The sequence below is a fragment of the Amphiura filiformis genome, chromosome 19 (assembly GCF_039555335.1).
Source record: "Amphiura filiformis chromosome 19, Afil_fr2py, whole genome shotgun sequence".
In the NCBI taxonomy this organism is placed as follows: Eukaryota; Metazoa; Echinodermata; class Ophiuroidea; order Amphilepidida; family Amphiuridae; genus Amphiura; species Amphiura filiformis.
In genome coordinates, this window is record NC_092646.1 from 44,206,283 (window position 1) to 44,219,512 (window position 13,230).

Consider the following 13,230-nt stretch of genomic DNA (forward strand, 5'->3'; position numbering starts at 1 on the left):
ATTTGGGTTTGTTGCGAATTTGTGATGCTATTAATGTTTAAGATATTGTCTGATGGTTTCAGACCGGAATATAACTGGCATCTTGTAATTTTTGAGACATTTTTCAAGGTAATTCCTATTCTCAACATTGTCAATAATATTTTTAAAGGCCGATATCTCAATTTCCAATTTTATAATACCTTATAATAAACTTGTGAACTCAATATCTTCGCTTAGGAATGTCCGATTACATTGGGGAAAACGGTGTTGTGGAGCAAAATATCTCTTTATTTAAGATAATTATGTAAAGCCTCAAAATTGATAACCTGCCCAAAAGTGTCTCCTTTTGACATGACACGTCACATATGAGCTCACATCAAAAGTGAATTATATCAAAACATAATCAAGTTTTCTGCATACCAAAGAGTGCAGTTTTAAATACATAAACTCTACTAAACTGTTTTGCTAAATCCTTTTTTAGTGTAATATTCGCAGTAGCATGCACATAATGCCAAGCATGTGCATAGGACCTTGTGCAAAACAATATGTGCTTGACGGTTAGTAATACACTTCATTTGTAAAAAAGATTTGGCAAAGCATTTTAATATACAAAGTAATTCTGTTCGTTATAATGTGCTTTGGTGCAACTTACTGGATGTTCAATATGAACAATGAAATGAATCACACATATTTCACTCTATAACACAAAACTCAACCTGCTATACAAGTTTTTAAAATGTCCCTCTTGATCAAAGTAATTCAAATTGTGTTTTGAACAAAATTTCCACGCCGATTAAAAACACTGTTATTGCCCCTCGGCAAACCCTCCTCTCTACTTCAGTGGTTCAGTCCATAATCCCAGAAGACACTATTTGATATTTATGACATGTGTGGGTATCTCCAATCAGTGATGGGGTTGTGTGTTTCTTTGACTGTTTGAGGTGAAACCCATCTTAGGATGTATGATGGAGCACCAGCTTTGTCATTTGTTCCTGCAAGTAAAACAAAACGAAATGAAGAAAAAATAAGTTTACCAAATCTAAAGGAGCATCTTGTAGGTTAAGACTTTCTTAATACAGTGGAAACTTCGTTATCACGAGATCGCTGGGTCGGCATGTTTAGCTCAGATTAAGCGGAGTTCGCTTTTAAAAGTCAGGTACAAAATATGTGTCGGAAGACTGCATGTCTCAGTGGGCTGTACAAGCAAAACTTCATTGGTCGAGTCTGCATAGCCGTCTTCATTATTTTATACTAGATTTGCAGCCTCCGAGCAATGTCACAGTTCGAAATTCCCTCAATCGGTATGATAGGCTAATACCGGGTAATTGTTTTTGATTTTCGTCAAGAGGCATTTTTCTCACAGCTTTCTGATGAAATTCAGATTTTCTCAAGCTGATTAGGCTATCGTAAACAAATAAAACAATTACCTCTGACGGCGATATCGGGATTTCCCTACTTCCAGCAGCTAGTAAACATGCCTTGAAGGGTTTCCCACTTTCAATCCAAGGCGGACTTCGCGTTTGCGATTGGTTAATTTGATATGTCGTCAGCAATAATTGGCCTTATATGGCAAATTTCGTCATGACTTGATTTATAACATCTAAAAATAGGAAAGGGAATCCTCATTTGCCGCTAAAGTGATGTCTCGAGCGAGTATTTTGTCAACTTCTCACATGATTTAAATCATAAATTTACCTTGGGAAATTAGCTAGTTTTATCCATCATAAAAACAATAGAAATCAAAAGCTTTGACTGACAGCAAGTGCTCGTATTATGCGGATTTCGTAATATTTACCTCGTATTAAACAGTTTATTTTGTACAGTAAATAATAGGGGAAAATCGGGGCCACGAGTTTCTGTTCGTAGTAAGCGGTTTCTCGCATTAAGCGATCTCGTATAACGAGTTTCCACTGTATGTGGTTTATGAGGAATTATAATATTACATGTGATGATTTTAGGAATTTGCTCTTGTAAGTCCCAGGTGGAAAAATGCTTAATCTTAGGAACTGCAAAAACATCACTCATTTACTAAACTTACTACATGTATAAATCACTTTATATCTTTTACTTTCAATTGACATTCTTGCCCAATTAACAGGTCTCATCAGGGATGTAAACGGATAGCAGACCCATTTCCTGAAAACTGATCATGAGCTTCCTCATTTCTCCTCTATCCCCCGGAGAGTCACATAAAATGGTGGTCCCGTGTACCAGACAAGCATTCCTTTTCATAGAGAGCTGGGGATCAGCCCAGGCCTGTTGTCTGTCACCCTCAACATTGAGGTCAACTTGCGCTGCCTTTAGAGCTTGGCAGCATATTGACCCATGGCACGCTTTGAGGGTTGCAATCATCCAAAAAGCATGGATATATGCCATTGTATTATTATTACTTGCAAACAAATAAAATCCTGGCTCCAGGCTTGGTTTAATTAATGTGATTATAATGTTGAACTTACCTGAGCCACGAGCACCACCAAATGGCTGTTGTCCAACCACAGCTCCTGTGCACTTATCGTTGATGTAGAAATTACCAGCGCTATCCCTCAAAGCTGACTGAGTTGTGTCGATTACACCCCTGTAAACGAAGAAAAGCCAGAGTTTTATATAGCACTCTTAAATATGATTATTACACTTAACAGAAAGACACTGACCACTATGGCCCTGACACACATTATAAACCATTTAGTATCATTCTTGGATGCAGCTCTATACAGGCGCAGTACCCTAGTCAGCCTAATTAAAGAATAATCATCGCAGTCAGGATCATCTCCCCAAGTTTTGTACGGGTAGATCCTGGATAATAATTATTAATAAAGCAGCAAGTTCCTTGTTCAGGTGGTTTCAAAATAGCGTTATTTTCCCTGATAACAGAAAAGACAGTGCGGATGCTCAAACTCGGACCGTCATGCACCATAGTTTACCTCCCATTCCAGAAAAATACTGCACTTAAGATTTAAAAAATATATTTTCTGTCAAATTGCAAAATATTAAAACAAGACTTTTATTGCCAGTTCAAACTAACTAAAGGATTAAGCTACATGCATCTTTCATTTGGCAAAACAAGGTATTTAAAAAAAAATTTTTTTAATATCAGGAGTAGTGCCTTACCAATTGAGCTAACTGGACAGTTTTACTTGTCAAATTAGATGAGAATCCTGCGGAGTAATACACAACCACAAGTCCCTAAGCATCCTAATGACCAACAGTCCATTGCACAACATTTGATTTATTATAAAATTGTGCCCAAGGTTACTCAAACTTTGAATATGACTAAACCATCATCAGTCGGCTGTGGAGCAGGCGACAAGCTTTCTCCAAATGTTGAGATCTTGGGCTAGCAAAACAATTTTGTTTGGCTGCAGCATCCCTTCAGTATCTCCCAGGAGGTGCTGGACATACTAGAAGTATAGTGTGCTTGCGGCCGTCCCGGTTTCCTCTACCCATGTGGTGGAAAATAAAGGGCATATTCTTTCACAGGCTCGTCGTCTGTAAGATGCATTATATGGTCGAGAAATTTGAGTTGATGAGTCTTGAATCTGACTACAGGGGGGGTTTTGGCTCACTTCTCTTTAGATACTGTGGATAGATTTTTAATACTTACTGATCACGTGCAAAGATAGCACCTGTAAGACCATATTCAGATGTTCCATTAACAAGCTGTATGGTTTCATCGTACTTGTTCTCAGGGTATACATAGACGGCTACTACTGGCCCAAAGATCTCCTCTGTCATCAACTTGTCGTGTGGGTCACTGGTTTCAACAATTGTTGGTTCTACAAAGTATCCCTTACTGTATAAATAAATGGGAAAATACTGCTCAATGAAAAATATAGTTGGGGTACCCGGCAGTGTTCAAAATAAGGAAAATGGAGGATATCTAACGTACAAAAATTGTAGAACATTGTGTCTTTTTATTGTCATTTTCATTGGCATTGCTGATAAGATTAAATATGTGAACTTAAAAGTGCACATTTTTTTTTTTAGCTTAGTTTCGTTTTGTCATATATGTGACATGTTCTGATCCAATCAGGCCAAAGTCCACAATTGTTGCAAAGAAATGACCAGAAACATGCGAAAATGGCATATAAAGAGTGTACAACTTTGCAACCAAGTATACCAGGTACTTTCAACAGCAGTAAGATTAGGTATTAAGCAAGTTAGTTTAATATGGTAATAACACAATTTTCAAAATTTCCAACTTGAGTCTGATTGGATCAGATCATGTCACTTACCTCTTATCACAGTTGCCACCTGCTAGCACCGTAACGTTGGGATTGCTCTTTGCATAGTCAAGGTAGGTTTTGATATTGTCAAACGACTGTGGAATACAAGTATATGCAACACAGATTATTGTTAACACATTTTCACTCTGTTCAATTAACAAACATGGAACAAGAAACCCTGGTAGACCACCCCTTACATATATAGATGTCCTCAAGCAAGACACAGGATTGGAAGCATCTGACCTGGGAACGGCGATGCAGGACAGGGGGATATGGAAAGCTGTTGTGGTTCGGGAAAACCACCCGAAATAAGCACCCGAAATAAGCAAGCAAGCATTAACAATAGGCAAGACTCCCAACATTTTGTGGATTGGAATGTAGGGGAGTAGCTGGGTATTATAAGCCAGGGGCAAGGACAGGGCATGGAAGATATGGTGAGTTGTTTTACGCCAAAATTAATGATGCCACCCATGTTATACAAGACAACAGATACACACGTACAGCAGCTAATAACAATACCTCCTTAGAATCAATCAGTCCCATTGCTGCTATGCATCTCGGATTGAATCAAATAGCATGTATATGTATCGCGCCAACACTAAGCGTAATCCTCTTGTAGTATGCACACAGCGCCAAGCATCCTGCCCAAAAGTGTCTCCTTTTGACATGACACGTCACATATGTGCTTGCTTGATGGAATGTGCTATATAGGGAGAACTACTCACCTTGCCATCAATTACAGCCGATAAAAATGAAGTGAAATCATTGGTCTGCAAAATACAAAAGAATGGGCAATTGTTTTAGGAACATTATAAGCTTTAGTTTTAGAGGTGCTGTAAATGCTGCTGCAAGCATTTTGTATCAACCTCATGGAATTCCTGATCAAATGGATTCAAATAGTCTACATTATACAATGGTCATGTGAATTGACTTTTAAGTATGCTTTAATAAGCTAGACACATGACTAATGCAGAGTCTGATGTGCTAATGTTCTTGACTAGCAATTCCAGTTAAAATCCATACACCCCCTATGGAAGCCATGAACTTAATCTCCCACTCAGGGGGTGTAGATTCCAATTCAGGTAACCTCATTTGAAATTCACACTCCCTGTGTGGAAGATTGAGGTCATGTCTTCCATAGGGGGTGCATGGATTTCAACTGGAATAGCCCAATGCTGGAAGAAATGCACATACCCTAGTATTCTTCACACATTAACACCAATTCAACGATAACAGGTCGATAGTCGGAAGGGTCATTAGTCCAAAACCCAATAAGAGTTGTTATCAGGGCCGTTCCGAGGGATTTTGCCGCCCTAGGCAAAACCTCTCCCTGTCGCCCACCAAAGCATACCAAAAAAAGAATTAAGGGGTTACCCCTTGTTTACTACCCACGACCGTTTTCTTCTTTTTTATCCGCTCTCATTTTTCTTCCCTTTTCTTTCTCCCTTCCCGTTTTTTCTTTTTTTGCCCCCCCTTTTTCTGCGCCCCTCTGCGTTTGCCGCCCTAGGCGACTGCCTTACCTGGCCTAATGGTCGGAACGGCCCTGGTTGTTATAAATCCAAACACTTACCTAAACCCTAACCTAAACACTAATCCTAAATACAACCCTTACCTATTCCTATACACAACCCTGACTCTAATCCCAACTCTGCCCCTAACCCTGAGCTGACTTCATCTTTAATTCTAACCCTAATGCAAACTCTAACCCAGGGGTCCGCAAATAGCTCGCTTCCCGAGTGGCGCGCGGCGCCGTTTAGATTTTTAAAAAATTTAAATTAAAAAAAAAATCAAACCCTTTGATCAAACTTTGCAGGAATATCTCCAATATTCTACATTTTAACATTAAACAATGCGATTCCCATGTTATCCTTGTAAAGACAGGCTAAAATAGTACAAAATGTTGCACCAAATGGCATCATTTGCACCTCAAATTTCAAAAATTCAATAGCTTCCGAGTGGGGACACCCCCTCTGACTCCCCCCGGCGACTTCGCAGCCATTGAGTGGCGCTTTGCAGTTTTCTTTTATTTCATGTGGTGCTTCAACAAATCTATTTGAGGAAGCCTGCTCTAACCCTAAAGTTCACCCTAACCCAAACCCAGAACCTAAGCATAACTCTAATCCTAATATTTACCCTAACCCTATCCCTAACACTCCTAAACACTAACCCTAACATTAACCCTAAACTAATCCATAACTCTAATCCTAATATTTACCCTAACCCTATCCCTAACACTCCTAAACACTAACCCTAACATTAACCCTAAACTAATCCATAACTCTAATCCTAATATTTACCCTAACCCTATCCCTAACACTCCTAAACACTAACCCTAACATTCACCCTAAACTAATCCATAACTCTAATCCTAATATTTACCCTAACCCTATCCCTAACACTCCTAAACACTAACCCTAACATTAACCCTAAACTAATCCATAACTCTAATCCTAATATTTACCCTAACCCTATCCCTAACACTCCTAAACACTAACCCCAACATTAACCCTAAACTAATCCATAACTCTAATCCTAATATTTACCCTAACCCTATCCCTAACACTCCTAAACACTAACCCTAACATTAACCCTAAACTAATCCATAACTCTAATCCTAATATTTACCCTAACCCTATCCCTAACACTCCTAAACACTAACCCTAACATTAACCCTAAACTAATCCATAACTCTAATCCTAATATTTACCCTAACCCTATCCCTAACACTCCTAAACACTAACCCTAACATTAACCCTAAACTAATCCATAATCCTAAACCGTAACTTTAACCCTTTTCGGACTAACTACCCTTCAGACAAACCGGCTGATCCCAACTCAACACTTACAGGTCCAAGTTTCAGTTGTTTTGTTGTCTCCAGCATCTTTTCTTTGACTGTAGGCCACATGGAATCAGGCACATAAAGTCTTGAACATGCTGAACACTTCTGACCGCCATACTCAAATGCCGACCTCACCGAACAATTGACCACTGTATCAATGTCTGCCGACTTGTGAATAAGATGGTAGTTCTTGCCTCCAGTTTCTATGAGAGAACGTGTTTATGGTATATTAAGAACAAGATGTGTGGCACATGTGATAAGGACATTTAAAATCCATTCTTAGACAGTGGCTGTGGTTTAGCTTGCAAGCGCTGAATTTCATACATGTCGTCTATCACACGGTAGAGGATATGGTCCGCGTTGTTACGCAACACGCTTGTCGAGGTGTGCACTAGCTGTGCATAAGTGTAGTGCATAATATGCCACGCAGTACACACAACTGAATTTGTAAACAGGTTTATTTTATATACATATACAGGCGATTTTGCATATAAATAAGCAAAGGTCTTCAGCAGCAAAAGAACATGAAGTATAGGATATGCAGCTTATACTAGAGGAATCCAAATACATGCATTCCTACACCTGACTAGCAGCCTTTAGTTGGGTCCCCGTCGGCTACAATGCATACAAAATGTTAAATGATTCGGCCTTGGCGGAAAATTTAAACTGCATTCCATCACCCGTTTTACACCTTCCGCGAAAACACAGGTAGACAAAAGAAGTTTACAACACAACACAGTTCCAACAGTTGTGCAAATAAAAGCCGCCTTACACCTATAGAAGGTCGAGGAGGTTAATAGAATAATACAACATCTATTCATAGATGTACAAATGGATGATCAAAAGTTCTATGTATGAATTATGGATGCGACAGGATTACCTCTATTGTATATTATTATTCTATAGAGGTTATCCATGTTCTATAAGCTGCATGTCCTATCAACGACTGCTATACCTTGTTTAGGACATTTTAAAGAAGTACCTGCATGTGCAACCATGACTGTTTCAAAAAAATGACCGCCAAAGTCATGCAGGTAACTCCGAGGTCGTATTCGTTTGAATGAGGAATACTACGGGAACCAGTGCCTTTTGTTAGAAGTCACACATGAGTGAAGTGGATAACCTCTATTAACCCTCGTCTTTGCATCTTCTCTAGGTGTTAGGCGGCTTTTATTTGCACAATCGGGTGCTCAAAACCCCAGGTTGGTGCTAGCGGGAAACCAAAGATGGCCGACCAAATCCTGACCATGACTTGGCTCGTTGGATTCGTCTATAGACGCATTCCTACACCTGACTAGCAGCCTTTAGTTGGGTAGCCCTCAGCTACAATACACCCAAAATGTGAAATGATTCGGCCTTGGCGGAAATTTTAAACTGCATTCTGTCACCCGTTTTACATCTTCCGCGAAAACACAGGTAGACAAAAGAATGATTAAAGTTTACAACACAATAGGCCCTACAGTTCCCTTCGGCAAAACACACAGCTTCTACATGGTCTATTCGCTGTTGAAGGGACATAATAATCGGATTAACTACACCATATCAAACGCTACAAATGGATGTACTTGTGAATAAAAGGACTATGTATGAATAGATGCGACGGGATTACCTGCGGAATTATCTCTATTGTATTATTCTATTAACCCTCCTCGTCCTTGCATCTTCTCTAGGTGTTAGGCAGCTTTTATTTGCACAATGGGACGCTCAAAACACCAGGTTGGTGCTAAAGGCTACCCAAAGATGGCCGACCAAATCCTGACCATGACTTGGCTCGTTGGATTCGTCTATACCCTATGACACCAAAATTGAGAGTTTCCCACATTTTCAACAAGTAGACTAAACTAAAGTCTTTACATGCATATCATTCAGTCATGTTTTCTTGTATGTAAAAAAACTTCGATTCAACAATCCATACTGACTTACAGATACCAGTAAAGATGCAGGACAGAGAAAAATCACTTTGTGATCCATAACCTCATCCCCCAACTTACTCCAAAAAAGTTAGTAGCTTTTGATACCATCAGAAACCTGGGAATATATCATGATATTGTTAGACTATGCCATAGTCGATTTTTGATAAATAAAATGTTATTAATGATGAACGCATTCAGTTGCACTCGAAATTATACTGATATTTAGTACATCAAAATACTAGTATAAAATGGTTATGAAAAAGTTTAGGCTATATAATTATATTTGTGACAGTAAAAGTAAAGTATAGGCCCTACGTGAGGCTTATATTATTGAATGCAACATATCATAATGGCATAATTATAATGACACTTCAATACTGAACAATTCTAATTTTAGAATCTGCCAGTTTATTATCCGAAAAACCGACTATGGACTTTTACTTTTAAGCAGAACTTTACCCTGGGACTCACACACTGTCAATCATACTTGTTTATCAATAAAATCTAACCACAAGACTAAGCATGGTGGTACAATACGCGCTAGATGCATACGTTCATCCACCAGCACAAAAGCGCCGCATTCCCTAGATAGTTGTGTACCATGTATAGTTATAATGGTACCAGTACGCGACGGGAGGATTTAAACAATAACGAGATCTGGGCGACCAATCACAAGCCAGATTCATATTTAAAGATGCATTACATCATCACCAATTTTAGTTAGGCCAGAAATTGGCCTAACTCTCAAGGCAAAGTCAGTAGTCCACTTGGTAATCTAACAAACAGATGGCATACGGTGACTGAAAAGATCAGTTGTGAAAATCTATCAATTGTGCACTCATTAATTAAATCAGAATTTTAAGCTTAAATGTAATAGCCAGAGTAGTGCACAATTGGCAAGTGGACTACGGAGAAGTCTATGATATTGTGTGCATAAGCTTTCATGCAGAATCACATCATTTGACAATGTGGTTCGATTTGTATTTTAAGGCAGCCAAAATTACAACACAGTAACCTACGGGGTGTTGCAAGTGATTATACATAGCTCACAAATTCATTGTTCAAATCAACTGAAATTTTGGAAATAAAGGCTTTTTATAGCTATATCTTTTGAATCATACCCTAAAACGATGCTAAAACCCCTTTAAATAATACTCCTAAATTGATTTGAAGTGGGGTTTTAATTAGAGCTGCAAATCGCTTTTTTGAAAGCTCGCAGCTGATTGCACTTGGCTCAACTCATAATAGGTAAACATTTATTTAAGAAATAAAGGGTAATGCATTATCCTTTACACGCAAATAATGTGTCAGAGGCAGTAAAAACGTAAATAATGGGTAAGGCGCAGCCGAACCCATCATTTAAACGTTTTTACTGCCGAGGACACATTTGCGTGTAAAGGATAATGCGGCACGCTTTATTTCTATTCTATTACCAGAAAATAGTGCGATTTAAAGAGAAAATATCATTTTATTGGCACAAATATTTTAAGTTGTTTACTTTAAGGTGGAGCGCGTACGCATTAGTGACAGCGTGTATCGCTGAAATATTGCACGCGTAACCAAGCGTAATGCTGTGCGTATAATGTGTTACGGCGCCTGACCCATTATTGCAGAATAATGGGCTCTCACGTGACATGTTTTAACAAATCACAGTGCGCGATTTTGAATAATGGGTCGTAAGAGTAATAGAATTGCCTATAAAGTGTATTGAGAATAGGCTCTTCAATCAACCATTCTATATCAATCCAGAATAGTATACGATTCTTGCCTATCATGACTTATGACATATTAGTGGTTAGTATTACCTCCAACCAGTCTTGGGTAGGTGATGTATTTATCCAAGTTCTGAGCAACCTGCTTCCATATACCACTGAAAGTCCTTTATGAACAGAAATAAAAGAATTAAAGGATGTTACAAAGCCGACCACATACAAGAATTGGGATATTCCATTTGAAATTCTCCCTCCCCAGAAGGTATGTTTTGAATTTAAACCAGATTTGACAGTTCAGCCAAATCTTATCCCAACAAATGTGCAAATTGTTTTTGAGGGAGTATGGATTTCAAATGGAACAGGTTATAAGGAAGTCAAAGCGCATTGACTTTAAGAGGGTTCTAAAACTAGTACTAATGCTAAAAGGTAATGCTCACCATACATAACAAAGGGTTTATAAGTTCGTAATTCCCCTAAAGACTATCTAAAATAAACTCTAGCTTTTTTGTCAAATTGAACAATTATAATCCAATAGTAGCCTATTTTGTTTTACACACCTGGTCCAATTTACAATGTCAGGCATTGTTGTGTTCAGTTACAATAGCTCATTATGATAAGAAAAGATGCAGTCTTGAAAGTTGCACTTTGGTCCATTAACTCTAACACCTATTAATACCACAAAATACCATGATAATAACCACCGTGCATGCATTAATCTAAAGCCAAGAATTCTCCGCGTTGCGGAAAGTCCGCGAAAATCGCGGAATTCGGAGGTAAAGCGGAAAACGCTTCTCTGAGAAAAAAATAAAAAGATAAGCAAAATGACCTAGAAAAAGAAAAAAAATACAATTGAAAAGAAATAAATAAAATACTAAATGAAATATGTCTTCAAAATAAAGTAAAATCTGTCATAGATTTACCGTACAACGCCTGCCTACCTCCCATTGCAGCTCGAGTATCCCACAATCCCGACCTTTTGAATGTAAGATTCTTGTGAAATTTTATTATGTCAGAAATGTGCTAAAATTACAAAGCGGAGAAAAGCGGAATTTAGCATTTGTAAAGCAGAAAATTCTTGGCTCTACATTAATCCCACGCAATCACCCAAGTGCTATATGCTATATGCTATATACCAGCTGGTGATCGTGTGCTTGGTACCCTAGGGGTCTAAGGTTCAAAATCCAAGGGTACCAATGCAAGTGACTTTGTTATTCATCTTCTCTCCTTTTTTGTTTTTTCTTAAACTCCCGATAGCAAAAAGCAGACAGCACAAAGCATGCAGAATGTAATCTACAGTTTGGTATATTCTAAATGCTTTGTCAGAGTTGAATAGCTATAATAAATTATTTTGTCATAACTATATTATATTTAAAAAAGTCTCAGGGGAGAACTTAGAACTTGTGAACTCTTTAGTAACATAGTACACACATGCATAAAAACACAGGGTAAGAAGAATGCATGGTACAAGCAAGTTAAAATCCACCAAAAATTAATATGCCAAGCATGAGACAATGTACACACAACTGAAGTTTTGCAATATTTCTATCTACCTCCACATACAGCGTTTTTCTATTGAACATGCGGTATAATAAAGAATAATTCCGGTTAGAGGTTAAACCAGAATATTCCTGCTCACCATGATTTTCTACTGCGCTAAATACCGGGTAAATACCCGATGCCGCTTATGTCATTTGCATACTTGCCGGTTGTAGGTCATTGCGCAATGCATGATCGCATCCTGTGGCGAACCGGAATACAGAGGCTGTGGTTTTCTATTTATGAAAGCCGGCTCTCCTCTACGGAAAAAATCCTAGTTTTAGAAGGATTAATGCCGGCGAAAAAGCAGCGAAAATTTAGCCGGCATTCACGGCCAAATACCGGAGGACGACATTTTCTACTGGTAATTTTCAATCCACAAACCGGATAAAAGCCGGCTTTTTACTTCAATAGAAAAACGCTGAATATATACATCTTTTTAAATGAGTTATATTAAGCGACTACCTAGAAGTTTGGCATCTACCGTTCAATTAGTCACTTACGCATTACTTCCAGTGAAATTAACGGCAGCCAGGTGAGGTGAACTTGTGATTGCATCACCAAAATCAGGGCCAGTGGATGGAACAAAATTGATGACACCATCAGGAACACCTGCCTCTCTGAGGATGTTAAAGATGCGGTAACTTGGTTGGATGCAGGAGCGGCTAGGCTTCCACAATACGACATTGCCCTACAAGAGAGAAGGGGGAATGGATATTTTGGCACTCACGTTGAATTTTAGACCTTTAGGCATTCCCTGATATAATAACAACCCTGTCCAACCTGTGCTGAGCAATTTGGAAAAATCTTGCCCGATCCAGACCTATTGATTGCAAGGCACCCTAGACTGGGTGATCCGAACTTCGGCAAGCCTCATTCCAATCTGTGCTAGCATTTTCAAGATTCGATCTAATTAAATGTGAATGACGTGATTGGGGCTCGAGCAAACTGGCATATGAAAAAATTGAGAGAAAAAATCAGGACTCAGCGGGATTGAACCCGGTCGCTGGTAATCCAGCGACCGGGT

At 38.7% G+C, this 13,230-nt stretch overlaps 1 protein-coding gene across 1 annotated transcript in view; it reads right to left on the reverse strand.

Annotated features, from left to right (window-relative positions):
- Positions 1-693: 693 nt before the first annotated feature.
- The window catches only part of LOC140141352 (delta-1-pyrroline-5-carboxylate dehydrogenase, mitochondrial-like), a 35,512-nt gene continuing 22,975 nt past the window's right edge, over positions 694-13,230 (reverse strand). The window contains exons 7-14 of the mRNA XM_072163187.1: positions 12,707-12,894; positions 10,761-10,834; positions 7,049-7,245; positions 4,928-4,972; positions 4,212-4,297; positions 3,581-3,769; positions 2,436-2,554; positions 694-971 (exon numbers count right to left, since the gene is read on the reverse strand). Coding sequence (XP_072019288.1) covers positions 859-971; positions 2,436-2,554; positions 3,581-3,769; positions 4,212-4,297; positions 4,928-4,972; positions 7,049-7,245; positions 10,761-10,834; positions 12,707-12,894 — 1,011 coding nt within the window. The 3' untranslated portion in view covers positions 694-858. The remainder of the gene's footprint in view (positions 972-2,435; positions 2,555-3,580; positions 3,770-4,211; positions 4,298-4,927; positions 4,973-7,048; positions 7,246-10,760; positions 10,835-12,706; positions 12,895-13,230) is intronic.